At 46.6% G+C, this 14,916-nt stretch overlaps 1 protein-coding gene across 12 annotated transcripts in view; it reads right to left on the reverse strand.

Annotated features, from left to right (window-relative positions):
* Positions 1-14,916, reverse strand: part of ADD1 (adducin 1) — a 123,910-nt gene that overhangs the window by 3,044 nt on the left and 105,950 nt on the right. For 7 of the 12 annotated variants that reach the window (XM_074951787.1, XM_074951786.1, XM_074951782.1 and 4 more), the window contains 2 exons: positions 12,368-12,524; positions 8,678-8,773 (listed from right to left, as the gene is read on the reverse strand). In XM_074951787.1, coding sequence (XP_074807888.1) covers positions 8,678-8,773; positions 12,368-12,524 — 253 coding nt within the window. Of the gene's footprint in view, positions 1-7,868; positions 7,904-8,677; positions 8,774-12,367; positions 12,525-14,916 lie in introns of those variants that run through there. The other 5 variants (XM_074951792.1, XM_074951791.1, XM_074951790.1 and 2 more) reach the window with 2 other exon arrangements.

Below are 14,916 nucleotides of genomic sequence, written 5' to 3' on the forward strand. Positions count from 1 at the left end.
GCTAAAGTGGTACATAGGCCTTGCTATGGCCCTGTGCACATTACTCACTAATCTACAGTGGACCTCAGTCATTGGTGAGATTTAGTGACACTCTCCTTTTAAATATTAAATATTTAAATATACCATATTGAGGTTTGCGAGCCGCGAGAAAATAGAGGCAACAATTTTCATTTTTAAAAATTCAAAAATTGAAAATCTGCTACAGTCAAGAGAACAATTTGGGTCAGAGGATTAGTTTTATGTTCAAGACTTTGAGAGGTGATTACAACAATCTACAGAAAGTATGAGTGTCTCTTTAATGAGATTGTGTCCTTTATTCCTGCAGGATTGTACTGAAAATTCCTCACACTGTGTCTTAGAAGACACTGTTCTGTGAATGTATGATATATATTTGCCTAGAATAGTGTGAACTTCTGTTATGTTAGACCCACAATAACCACTTAATACTCAGTATCAAGCCAAATGCTCAGAATGGTAAAGTTAGAAGTCTGAAATTGTGTTATGAAGCAGACAGGATTTAAAAGCAGGGTAAATGACAAAGCCATTAGGTATGTTATGAGCTGCCTCATGAGGCGTTAGTCTGATTAATCCTTTATAACCATTTTACAGAAGTTCATTTACAGTCCATCACCAGCATTGCTCTTTTCATCATTACCACCTTTCTAGTCTTGATTTTTATTTCTTCAGGGATTAAAGTGGAAGGCATTAATCAGACTAATTTCTTAGTGCATGTACCGCACCTGATTTTCATGTAGTTGGACTTTTATTTATTTAAAAAAAAAAAAAAAAAGGAAGGACCATCAATAGTTTGGATTATTCCTGAAATAAAAGCATAGGAAGCTACTGGCATTTAAACAGCCTTTGCCACTCTACGAAGCATTACAGCTACATAACAATAATTGTAACTGTTTGTCCAAGACAGTTATCCCACCCAGCCTCTGAAATTGTCACTACATCGTTTAGTAAGATGGAATCACTGTACACTGGAATGAAACACGGATCTCTGAATTTAGCTCAAGGATGGGCAAGTTTTTAATCAGAATAGAGAACTCCTCAAATTCTACATCAGATAAAGGAGAACATCACACAACGTGCAAGAGATTTGTTATTTTGCTCAGTGATTGTAGTACATCCATCGGTGAGGTTTTCCAAATGATATCTTCTACCAAAAACAAGTTCAGAGACAGCAGCATGACAACACTTGGAAATTTAAAGATCTATTCTAGAACTAACAGCACAAACACATACTACGTGAAGTAATACCATGAAAACGTCTGTCGGCAGCTTTGGCCTGAATGGAACTCTGGAGGGGAAGTGGGGTTTTTTATACACACACAGATGCTAGAGAGTTACCACCATGGAAATACACTTTTCAAAATTATATTAAGTATGGTTGTAGTCAGAAAACTGACAAAGTAAAAAAAAGACAGTTACCTTTTCCGTAACTGGTGTTCTTCGAGATGTGTTGCTCATGTCCATTCCATATTAGGTGTGTGTGCTCACCATATGCACCAGTGCAGGAAGTTTTTCCCTCAGCAGAATATGTAGGGAACCGGCTCTGGTGCCTCCTGATGTTGCACCAGCATGACATAGTATAAGGGGTGCCACCAGCTCCCCCACCCTCAGTTCCTTCTTGCTGGAAACTCCGACAGCGGGGAAGGAGGGTGGGTCATGGAATGGACATGAGCAACACATCTTGAAGAACACCTGTTACGGAAAAGGTAACTGTCTTTTCTTCTTCTAGTGCTTGCTCATGTCCATTTCATATTAGGTGACTCCAAAGCAGTACCCCTGGAGGTGGGTAGGAGTTCATGGACATGCAGGTTTCAGCACAGTTCTGCCAAACCCAGCGTTGTCCCTGCTGAGTGATGGCGTAATGAGCGGTAAATGTGTGGACCGAGGATCACGTTGCGGCTCTACAGATGTCCTGGATAGGGATGTGCGCCCAGAAGGCTGCCGAAGACGCCTGAGCTCTCATTGAGTGGGCTCTGACAATTGGCAGCAGTGGCAGAACCCCTGCCAGGTTGTAAGAGGTCCTTATGCATGAGGTGATCCAATTGTAAACCCTCTGCGAGGACACCGGATGACCCTTCATCCTATCTGCTGTAGCAATGAAGAGTTGAGTGGATTTATGGAAAGGCTTGGTACGTTCTAAGGAAAAAGCCAAGGCCCTCCGGATGTCCAGAACATGAAGATGCCTCCCTTTCACTGGTCTTGTGCGGTTTGGGATGGAACACTGGGAGGAAGATGTCCTGATTCATATGGAAGGTGGAGACCACCTTTGGCAGGAAGGCCAGGCTGCAATTGAACCTTATCTTTGTAAAAGACCATGTACGATGGTTCTGAGGTCAAGGCTTTAATTTCTGAAATCTGTCTTGCTGACGTCACCACCACCAGGAACATGACCTTCCGTGATGGATGGGAAAGGAAGCAGGAGCCCAGCGGCTCAAAGAGCTCGCCAGTGGACTTAGAGAGGACTAAGTTAACATCCCACTGCGGGACTAGTCTCTCCAGCCCTCTCAAGAATCTGACCATCATGTTATGGGAGATCATCATCTGTCCTTGGATCAGGTAACCACCCCGCTACACCCCCACCTCAAAATCCCCCCGCTTGGGGGAAGGGGGGACTCATGTCTTCAGGCCCCCAGAGCCACCCCTCCAGGGCCGTCCTTCCAGGGTCACCCGTCTCACCTCCGAAGCCTCCCAGCCACAGGCCATCTCCCGGGTCTGGGCCTCATGTTGGATCATATTAAAGAAGTTCTGTATTAAAATCACAAATGAGTTTGATTCCCCATAGTTTAAATTCCAGGGTATTACTAATTAAGAGGTCTCTTGGTTTTTGGTACTGTTTCTCTCCCTCTGTGTGTGAAACTTGCAAGCTGCTAATTGTGTTAGTACATTCTGAGACAGAGTCTGTTCTCAAAGCAATTCACACAGAGAGACTCAAAGCAATACTCTAACAACAGAAACAGCACCCAGAGACTCCCCGCCCTTTTGTTGTATTAACAATTGTGATTAAAATAGAGATAGAGGATGTATGTGGATGGATGCTTGGTGTGGATAATAACTGAATGATCAGGGAGGTGCCAGCCTAAGAATCCAGTGTCCATCAGCTGAAGAAGGCATCAAGTGGAAATAACCAGAGGACCCCCGGAGGGCAGACTGGAATCCACCCAACAGCCTCAAGAATGGGAGAACCAAAGAACAAGATAACATCTAGCAGCACGGAGCCGTCAGGAATGTGCTATCTGCTGATTGATTCAGCAACAGCATGATGAAGCAATTCCCATAGACTGGCATAGGAAGAAATTCCTATAAAAATAGACTCTAAAAAGTGAGAACTTTGGGGTCTGATTCTGCAAAGCAACTTCCAGGAGCATCAGATGAGCATCTGACAAGGCCCTGCTCCCTCCTCATGTCCAGGCCACCTGGCCAGTGGCTTGGCATGAGCAACTCTAAGGCTGGTAACTATGTTAACAACCTTGCAGAACCTCTGTGTGTGTGTGTGTGTATATGTGTGTGTGTGTAAATATGAGATTGAATGGAATGTTATAGCTATAACTAACTGCTTACTATGATAACAACCTTGCAGAACCTGTGTGTGTGTGTGTGTGTGTGTGTGTGTGTGTGTATGAATGAATGAATGGTGTGAATAAATATGAGATTGAATGGAATGTTATAGCTGTAACTAACTGCTTACTATGATTCTTTCTGTATTCACAATAAATGTGGTATTTTGCCTTTTTCCCTTTAATAAGATCCTGCTGGTTTTTAATTTATTGGTATAACACTCAGCCTGTCTGCGGGCCTGCTCCACGGCCTCTAGCCGGACCTCCAGGTCTGGATCCCCCAGGCCCTCTACCCTTAGGATCTGGGTTCCCACGGCCACCTTCTCTGCCTCCACCTGGGTCCCAGCCTCCTGCGGGACCCAGTCCGTCTGGGTCTCCTGGTGGACAACTGGCCCGGTGATGGTCTGGGTCCTGACTCCTCACGGGGTTCCCCCCGCCCTGGATGCTGCCGCCACTTTTAGCCCATCCAAGCTCGCAGGCATTTCCCTCTGCATTTGCCCACCGCCAAGGGGGCAGTCCTTCTTTAGGTGGCCCCTCTCCCAGCAGCCACAGCAGGCTCCCCGCCTCCTTGCTGCCCGGGGCATCCTATCGTTCCTTTGGGGTCCCATCCCCTTGCCAGGACCAACATGGACCTCTTGTGTTGGGCCTGGACATATCATCCACACATGGCCCAATCGGCCACAGGCCCAACAACTTAGCCGCCGCCTGGGTTTCCTCACCTGGCAAGCCACACGCAGGACCTCTTCTCCCTTCTGGGGCTGCGGATCCTTGCCCCCACTCCGATAGGGACAGTCTTGTTTTAAATGCCCCACCCATCCGCAGGCGTAGCAAGTCCTGCGCCCATCCACAGGCTTCCTGGCCTTGGCACTCCACTTCCCGTCCTGCTGGCGGTTCCTCCCAAACTCCCCGCTACAGGGGGGTAGAAAGGAACTGGAGGGTATAACCCTGTTCCACTGTGCTGAGAACCCAGCGGTCGCAAGTTATAGCGGTCAGAGACTACTGGGAAAGATGGATCCAGGGAATAGTCTGGTAGGTTGCCCTCAGGTGCACCCTCAAAATGACCATTTGGCCCCTTGCTTATTACGGGTCAAGCCCGACAGGGCCAAGGGTGGAGGTCGGTGGCTTGGGCGGCGCTTGTAACCCGTGGCTCGTTTATGGGGCTGATCCCTCCAAGGCTGGCTCCCCTGGCCCTGAGGCTGCTGCAGTTTGAACTGCTTACGTGTTGGGGCTGGGACGTAGAGACCCAGGGTTTTCAGGGTGGTGCAGGAGTCTTTGAGGCCATGCAACTTGTTGTCTGTTTGCTCCGCAAATAGGGCCCCGCTGTCAAAGGGCAGGTCCTGCAATGACTGCTGAGCCTTGATGGACACCCAGAGAGGAGCAACCAGGAGACTCGCCACATGGAGATAGCAGAAGTCATGGTGCGGTCAGCAGCATCTGACGCCGCCTGGAGGGCCAACCTGGTCGCAGTAGTGCCCTCATCGAGGATAGCTTAGAACACCTTCTTGGAAGTCTTGGGGAGCAAACCTTCAAACTTGGCTGTGGCTTGCCACATACGGCCAAGGAGGGCTTGGTGGTTGGCCACTCTCAGCTAAAGGCTGAAGACGAATAAACTTTACGTCCAAAGAGATCCAGCCTCCTCGAGTCTTTATTTTTGGGGGTGGCCCCAGGTTGTCCTTGCCTCTGCTTGTGGTTAACCACCTCAACCACAAGGGAATTAGGGGCTGGGTGGGAGTATAAGTACTCGTGCCCTTTGGTCGGCACAAAGTACTTGTATTCAGCCCTTTTAGAGACAGGAGCCAGGGAAGAGGGGGTCTGCCATGGGGCATTAGTGATCTTAGAAACCCCTTCATGAAGGGGTAGAGCCACCCTGGTAGGAGCTTAGGACAACAAACAGAGAGTCCAAGGGCTCTTCCAATTCCTCTGCCTGAAGCCCCAGGTTAGAATCGACCCTCTTCAAAAGTTCCTGGTGCATCTTGGCGTCATCCTAAGGAACTGGGTGAGGGGGTCCAGTGATAGCCTCGTCCAGCGACAACAATGCCGGTGCCGCGGGAACCTCCATGTCCATTGGTGGTCCAGCATCTTGCTCCCCTGGGTCCTCCTGGACCTGTGGGGTCTTACCCCCCGAAGTCTCCAGCACCAGAGGGGGACGGGATACTGAGGTCGCTGGCCTCTCCAAGGATCCCGACACCGATCGGGCAGCCTGGGAAGGTTGGGTGAACCCGCAAGGGTTCCATGGATACCATGGCGCCGGCCACTGTGCTTGGGGCCCTGGGACAGGTTTCAGTGCTGATAATGTAGACGGCACCACCGGTACAGGGGCTTGATCCTCGCCTCATGCTACTCGACCGGTACTGGGATGTTGAACAGGACCGGGAGCTATTACGGGCTGGTTGCCGGGAAGATTGTCCTGAGTAGGACGACCTCCTCCTTGGAGACAGGCGATGACGGCGCAGCAATTGGCAGTCTCTGGTGTCCGATCGGTCCTGGGCCTTGAAGATGGTCGGGGCTGGTCCCGGAGTTCTTGCTGGATGGCGCGTGCCTCAGAGGGTCTGCGCCAATCAACCGGTGTGGTACATATCGAGTCCCTCAATCGGTGCCCCCGGTGAGGGGACCGAAGAGGGCTCCACTGAGCCTGCTTCTCCAGTCCTGAGGCATGATGGCTGTGGGCGGGTGAATGCTGGCAGGACGTCCCTCTCGATGGGAACAGTGCCGCTGAGGCGGGGACTCACGCACAGGTCCCAACAAGGGTTTTCCTCGAGATCGGGGTTCTGCGGGAGCCGGTGTAGGTGTTGCACCAGGAGTGTCAGGATCTTTTGAGCCGCTCGAAGTGCTTTGGGTGGCAATGGCACCTGAAGCTGGCTAGGGCCTGCACTGCTATCCAGGGTTGCAGACAAAGCATGGGATGGGCTGCACTGCTCAACTTGAGCTGAGGCCCAACTTCCCGAACGGGGTGTTGAGCTGCCCGGCACGGGTCATGGCTTGCCCCCAGACCTCTCCTTTCCCTTATGGGAGGTAGGAGATCTTCCCCTCCCAATCTTTTTCGGATTCATGACCGGAGCTGCAGAGGGAGACCAGTGCCGGCTTGTGGACGGTGCCGGTGGAACACTGTGCACGGAGGCTGTGGTGGTCGGTGCGTAGTCAGACTGCTGCTCCGGTGCTAGAGTGAGTGCCGACTCTATTAGGAGCACTTTCAGACACAAATCGTGCTCCTTCTTCATCCTAGGTTTAAAGGACTTGCAGATACGGCACTTGTCACTTATGTGCCCTTCGCCTAAGCACCTTAGGCAGCTGGTATGTGGATCACTGATGGGCATAGGCTGTTTACAGTGACCGCAGGGCTTGAAGTCTGGGGACCAGGGCATGCCCTGTCCCCCGGCTGAGTCCTGTTTAGGAGTAATGAAAAGTTGAGAACTACTACTAAGGGTAACCAAGAAACTACTAACTATAATACAGTTTTTCAAAGTTCACAAGAACAGAAAACGAAACAACCCGAGCCAAAGCAGCAGATGTTCCAGCGCTGTCACTGGTGGCAAGAAGGAACTGGTACTGTACCATGCGGGCACCACCCTAGGAGGCGCCAGAGCCAGACCCCTATGGATACTGCTAAGGGAAAAACTTCCAGCACCGGTGCATGTGGCGACCGCACACACCTAATATGGAACGGACATGAGCAAGCACTCGAAGAAGAACGGCACCTTCGTTCAACGGCTCTCTCTGTCAGTCATAGCTCTCATCGCATTCAGTCACAGCTGCTTAGGTTAGGGAAATACACACACATACATGAAGTTTACTTTTGTTAGCCCTGTAAAGCCAACAAAGCTTGAAGAGGGAGCTCATTCATAGCTAGCTCATGCAACACAATTTCAAATTAAGTTCCAGTCTTAGAATCTTGGTGGTGTCGGAGCCACACAGAACAGAGCTCAATTTTCATGTTCTAGGAGGAATACGAACCACTGGCTTTTGGACAAACATCTTATTACTCATAAATTGAGACAGCTGGCTACAGAGTCACTGAAAGACAGACGAACATGGAACCCACAACGACACGTTCACAGTCCCTTTCAACAGTACAGCACACTTTAACATAAGGTTTATGTAACTGACCTAGAATTCCAAGAAAGCAACAATGGAAGGAATTAGTGTCTGTCACTGACTGTAAAAATGCCTTAAAAAAATAAAAAAATAAACCACAAACAGAAAACAAAACTCAGTAAACAACAAAGATGCAAGAGAATGAAGCAAAGCCCAGAGAACTCCAGGAAAGCAGCAGAAACAGGTCAGAGTATGGGATGATACTTACTATGGTAACAGGTACTCTTTAGCATATCCATCTCCTGTTTGTAACGCAGCCACAAGAAGAAAAAAGCACAAGTAGAGAATATATGCATTCATCACAGCCATTGTGTTAAATTAAAAAAATGGTTGGAACCATTCTTATAGAAAACAGAATGAGATGAAGTAGTGCGTGGAAGACTTCATAACAGACAAGTGATATAACCCAATGAACAAGGTAAAGGAAACACAAAACAGAAATTAGATTACACCTGTTTAACAGATAGACTGTTACTTTTATCCTTTTTTTCCAAAGGGATAACAGATTTTCTCGGCCCTTTTCTCATTTTTCTGATAATTTTACATCATCACGTTAACAAATCAAACTAAGATCTAAACTGGGAGAGAAACATATTCCCAGGGGTGTAATCCAAATACAATAATGTTTAAGAAATGTGCAACCAGTGAGCAGGATTTAACAAACTATCTATTCATGTTCAGTTCAGTGAAGCTCTGCGCCATCATTAGAAAAAACATTTCACTTCAAAACAGCAGCCACATCTTGCTCAGAGTGCTCAAAGGGGTGAGTCAATTCAGAAACTCAACAAGATGACTAAGCAATTTTGAAATGGTGATAATCTGGCTAATGACAATGCACATTTCTTTATTATTGTGAACATAACCACTATTACATTCAGTTACACAGTTCTACAGATTGTAAAAAAATAAAAACCAAAATAATTCCTCTTTACTTCATTAAATCTTATTTTTTCATGCTTCAGTCAAGACAGGTGCAGCTACAGGAGTCTTCCCCACCCCAGCTCAATGTAACATACCTTCTTCTAGCTTAACTGGTGTGCTGGGAGGAGTACGGGCTGAAGTATGATCAGGAGCACTCTTTTCTTTCTGTTGTCTGGCATCTTCTGAAGGTTCTACAGATGAATCAGTATGGGAATTAAAAACAGCACACAAGATTCTTCTGTAGGGATGCAGGGAAACAGACATCCCGCTACACATATAAAAATCTTTGAATAAATTGTTTTTCTGAATGAAAATTCTGTCTGAACGCCAAATAATTCCAAAAGCAAGCAAAAGTAAGGTGCAGACCAACACTGTTGTGATCTTACCTGTCACAGAAGTTGTGTTACCCAACTATTTGAACTCAAAACATTTCTGAGTAAAATGGACTGAAATGATTATACAACAGTTTGCAAACTAGTTTGGGGCCCAGCATTGGAAAACACTGATCTAAAGTTAGGGGAATTTGCTGGGGAAGAGCCAAAGGAAAAAATAACTGTATGGAAGAAGGGCACCAAAACTAAAGTTACACAAAGTTATTTTGCTTGCTTTGAGTTTATTTGCAGAACCTTGGTGTAAACAAAATGTACATTACTCGAAGCAAAGAATGAAAAAGTTGCACAGATAATCACAATGTAACATGCAATAAACTGCAATTATTCCAAACTGATTCTGCAGTGGTTTTCGATTTTTTTTTCAAATTAAAAAGGATCCCCCTACTCCCTTCCAGCTTCAACAATAGTTGCATACTAAAGGAGCAGATGTTAATGTAAAACAAAAAGCCACCTCAATATTTAGAACAGAGATCTCCTCAGTACCAGAGCACTGTTCTACACAGTTCACCCAGACAAGAGAAAAATCCACCAATTAAATTAAATCAGCCCCAAAGGTAATAAGCCAAGCCAACGAAAGATGTCCAGAGATAGCAGAGACTCTGTAAGTGCAGATTAAGCAAGAGATGGCTTCCCCTAGATTGAAAACTCAGCGGTACCATATTCATTAGTACCTGAGGCCTCAGCCAAAAGGTCAGGACTGGAGCTTAATGCTTTGATGACTGCTGTGTGAAATTCCTCATGTGGAGACTTCTGCTCATCTGGCTCCTCCTGATTAAGATTTGTGATGATTTGCTGCATGGTCTGACAAGAAACTTGTGCAGCAGAGAACTCAGAATTATCTAAAGATTTAGATAGCGTTGATCCTTCATGAGTCTGCAAAATCTTCAGATCAGCTTCTTTCACTGCTCCTTGAAAGGTTTTTGACCTGCTTTGCAACTCCAAAGGTTTTTTTCCAGAAGCACTTTGCTCCCTGTAGCTCTGACTTTTAAATAAAACATTTGGCTTCCCAGCTGGTTTCTGTCTCAATACCACAGTCTCTCCATATTTTGATAGCTTATCTATGTAGGATGTAGCAATGTTACAGAGAAAATAAAGGGGTATGCAATTACATAGACACAGTAACGTAATAGCTCAGTCCCACAAAATGCTTTAAAACCTGTACAGAGAAAGTCACACATGAAAAAGGCAGAATTTGTGACTCTTTATACGTCAAGATATCAGAAGGTACAGCAAGAGCAACGCACACTAATAAGGGACGAATCACCATACAGTTTTTAGAGGAAATGTAATTAGTACATCACCCTGTAAATTATTACTTTTATTACAATAGTGCTTAGTATAGGGTTGGAGCACACATGGAGAAAAATTAGTGGGTGCTCAGCATCCGCCAGCAGCCAAGCTCCCAACTCTCCCTCCCAGGGCCTGTCCCCCACTGGTGACCTCGCTGATCACTCTTACCCCTCCCTCCCAGCGCCTTCTGCCCGCTGCGAACAGCTGTTTTGCAGTGTCAGCTCTGGAAGGGGGGGTAAGGGCCAGAAGCTTGAGGGAAGGGATAGAGTGGGGACAGGGTCTGGGTGGAGCGGGGAGTCGAGCATCCCCTGGGTAAAAGGGAAGTCGGCGCCTATGCTGCCTAGAAGCTCTAACTGAGACTGGGGTCCCTATGTGCTGTGAAAACACAGGCCCTAAAGGATTTATAATCTAAATCAGGGGCGGACAAACTACGGCCCACGGGACCGTCCTGCCCGGCCCCTGAGCTCCTGGCCAGGGAGGCGAGCCCCCGGCCCCTCCCCCCCGGCCACGCTGCTGCGCAGGCAGCGCAGCTTGCACCTGCCCACCTCCCAGGCTTTCAAATAAGCCTGTCCTGCCGCTCTGAGCGGCATGGTAAGAGTAAAGGGATGGGGGGAGGGCAGGAGGTCCCGGGGGGCAGTCAAGGGACAGGGGATGGTTGCATGGGGTGGGGGGGCGCGGTCAGGAGACAGGGAGCGGGGGGCTTGGATAGGGGGTGGGATCCCAGGGAGGACAGGGAGCAGGGAGGGGTGTTGGATGGGGGTGGGGTCCTGGGGTGGGGCAGTTAGGGACAGGGGTCCTGGAAGGAGGCAGTCAGGGAACAAGAAGTGGGGGAGGGATGGATGGGTTGTGGGTCCCAGGGGGCTTGTCAGGGGGTGTGGGTGTGGATGGGGGCAGTCAGGAGACAGGGACCAAGGGGGGGCTGGATAGGGTGTGGGGTCCCAGGGGCATTGGATAGAGGCAGGGGGTCACGGGAGGGGCGGACAAGGAGTAGGGGGAGTTGGATGGGTCGGGGATTCTGAGGGGGGAAGTCAGGGGGCAGAAAGTAGGAGGGGGCAGGCTGTTTGGGGAAGCACAGCCTTCCCTACCCGGCCCTCCATACCATTTCGCAACCCTGATGTGGCCCTCAGGCCAAAAACTTTGCCCACCCTGATCTAAACAGACAAGACAGTCAAAGGTTTAGCAGGGAATCAGAGGCACAGAAAGGGGACATGACTTGCCCAAGGTCATGCAGCAGAGTCTAAGCCATTTGACTTAGTCCCAGTCCAGTGCCCTACCCACTGGACCAGACTCTTGTAAAGACTGGTAAAACTGTGCCACCAACATTCCAGCGTAAACAATACCATCAGCTTAGTGGATGTATCATAGGTGCTACACTGTAAAACTTAATATGACAATCACATAGAAGAGATTCTTCAAATGCTGGGGTGAATTCTCCTTTATTGCAGCGTGATGCTCTCACTACATTTTCTGATAGGTTGGTGGTTCCTGGGGAGAATTCTGAGATGTGCCCTAATCATGTCTCTGCTTACCTTGTGATTCCTTTCCAAAGCACCAACTGGTAATTTTTTATCTGCATTTTCCCAGCTCAAAATACTTACCAGATCTACAACTTGCAACAATGAGTAAGAAAATTTCACTGCCTAAAAGCAATGTCAGATTTTTACTCACTGGGCTATCCTACACAGTATTAAAATGAAACAATACTGAACAATCTGTAATACACCAAGTTCAATAAAATATGAAACTTCATGTGACAACAAAAACTGGCCAAATTCTGTGGTTGGCAATTAAGCACAATTCCCTTTTGACTCCAGTGAAGTTTTGTTTGATTAAGAACCAAGACTTTGACCTAATATTGCTTAGCATTTCAATGGCGGTTTTTATCTCCAAATTGCTTTGCAAATATTTTCCTCAATTTACAGTTGTAAAAATTGAAACAAGAGGTTAAGTAACTGGCCCATGGCCACAGAAGGAATCATTGTCAGAGCTAGGATTAAGAACGCACAAGATCCTGGTTCCCAGTCCTATGCTCATATCAGCTTGGTCATAGCCTGAATGTATATGACAGCAATGTATGTGGTTACAGATTAAAACCAAACCAACCTTCAGAACCTTTCTGCTTCCTTTCCACTTCTTTGCGATACTCTTCCAGTTCTCGATCAGTGAGTTTATTGAACGGGTTTGGTCCTGCTGTGCTCACTATAACTCGTGGCTGATATTCCTTCTCAATGATTGCCTTCGATGCAGTCACCAGTTCTCCCTGGCAAAACAAACAATTAAGATGTGTGTGCCACTGAACAATAATTCACAGAATTCTGACAATGGCTGAGGTTACAAGCAGCCAAAACAAAACAGAAGTTTGATTAAAAATTAATCTGGAAAAATTCTTTTATTTTCTTAGGTTAAATAAGCAACAGTCCCAATTTTGGAATCTTTAAAAACTTTAATTTACAGGATATTTTATATTAAAGAAAAAATAGCCCTCATGAGCAAATGGCTACATAGACATCACTGTTTTTACAAGGGCGCATCCACTATTGAGCACCATATCAAATAGCAGCAGCCAAACAGGCTTTATTGGAATACATTTGCTCTCAAGAAAGTAGCAAGTTTCCTTATTTCCATAGGGAAAATCGAATATTGTGGCCCGATTCTGTAAGTGCTCTGTGTGCAGAACTGCAGTAGAAATCCCTGGTATTATTACACAGAACGCTCCCAGGATCAGGTTCAATATTTATAAACACTCAATGCTCAGGGGGAAAAGCGATTTCCAGCAGTTATATAATATCTAACAGATGTTAAATGGTTTATTATACATATTATATGTACATGAGATTAAGTGTTTATCTGTTTACTATATTAAAATGCTTAATAATACAGTTTAAAAAAAGACTTTACCATGTCTGTTTCAGACGGTGTCTTTCATACAAACTGGATTCAAAATGTTATATGTAGTTAAGTATTATAATTAGCACTGCTAATATTCTGTGTCCAACGGACAAGAACAGAACTTGCTGATGAACAGGGAAGAGGCTCTCTCTCTCTCTCCACTAATGGCAGATTTTCTTATCACCTTCTGGGGATTGAAGCTAATGGTTTCATATTGCCTTTGAGATGGAAGATGCTTCCCTGGACTGTCTGTTATGGATCAGATCTTTCAGGTCATTTATCTGTTTAAGAGTTTCTCTGTTAATTGGTCTGATGTACAGCATTAGTTTAAAAGTTACTCTGATGCCCGATCTGAACCCCTTATCAGCACAGATATCTACAAATTATTCTCTGATCCTCAAGATGATTTTAGTTAAGGGTTTGTGATGTATTAACTGCCTTTGCCGTAAGTGCTTCCGTATGATTAGGGATCTGTGTCTGTCATGGAGATTGTGGAAGTCACGGATTCTGTGACTTTCCATGACCTTTGCAGGGGCCAGTGTGGCTGACCCCAGGGCCGCTCAATCAGCTGGCTCTGGGGCCAGCTGCTCAGGTGGCTCCTGGGACAGCCACACCAGCCGCTGCTGGAGTGGCCCTGGGGACAGCCACTGGGGACAGCCCTGGGGACAGCCAGTCCCAGCAGCAGTCTCCAGGTGGGTGGCCGGAGGAGCCCCAGGCCGCGGTCCCTGGCCAGCCGGAGCAGCCGGGGTCCGCGGCCCCTAGCAGCTGGTGCTGCTTGCCGCAGATGCCACCCTCCCCAGCAGTGGCCCCCTTAACCCTTCCCAAGATTTAATCACAGGTATTTTTAGTAAAAGTCATGGACAGGTCACAGGCAATAAACAAAAATTCATGGCTTGTGACCTATCCATGACTTATACTACCTGTGAATAAATCGAGAAGCCTTACGTATGATCAGAGATTCCTCACAAGAGTACACATGTGATCCAGAAAGCACTGAAGTGGTACATTACAGCTGCATTCCATGTGAGAAGGTCATCAGATTCTGCAAGATATTAAGTATAGTGTATGAGTGGCTGTAAATGTTGGATTGTTTCTCTAACTTTTTTTCATGTTGAATTGTTATTTGTATTAATAATCAAAAGCCTAAATATAAGTCAAGTGTAGAGAATGGAAATGATTAGTAGAACCAGAGAGAGAAATTAAGAGCTACAGGCAAAAAGGGTTTTTCCTGCAAATTTTAAAAAAATGGCATAAATGAGACGGAAATATTGTTCTGGACAGAAGGAGCTGATGAGGAGAAGACTTCAGCCAGACTGCATTAAGGGACAGAAAGGAAGCTCTCGGTAGAGGATGAGCCACCGGAGACAGAGAAGCACAGTTATACAGGTGTCAAAGCACGTCAGAAAAGTTCCAGACACCTGCATAGGGGACACAGAGTAGCTAAATGTCAAAGTCTTCATCCAGCTCAAGCAGCCAACATTAGCAGCAAGGTGGTGCCCAGGCTACATATAGGAAAGTTGTCTCTGTTGTCCTGAACTAAAACTAAACTGAACTTGTTTCAAAATGTTATCCCATTTGAATTAATGTAAGTTTGCCACAGAAATACAGCTTCATCTCCAAAGAGTAGCAACAGGAAGGAAGATTACATCTGGCACTTAAAGTGAAAAGCCCCCAAAACCATTTGAACGGGCTCTTTCCCTTGTGTAAGTGTAGATTTGTAGTGATTAAAATCAAATATATTTAATGAAAGTACTCTCCTCAGG

Source organism: Natator depressus, chromosome 4, assembly GCF_965152275.1.
Source record: "Natator depressus isolate rNatDep1 chromosome 4, rNatDep2.hap1, whole genome shotgun sequence".
NCBI lineage: Eukaryota > Metazoa > Chordata > Testudines > Cheloniidae > Natator > Natator depressus.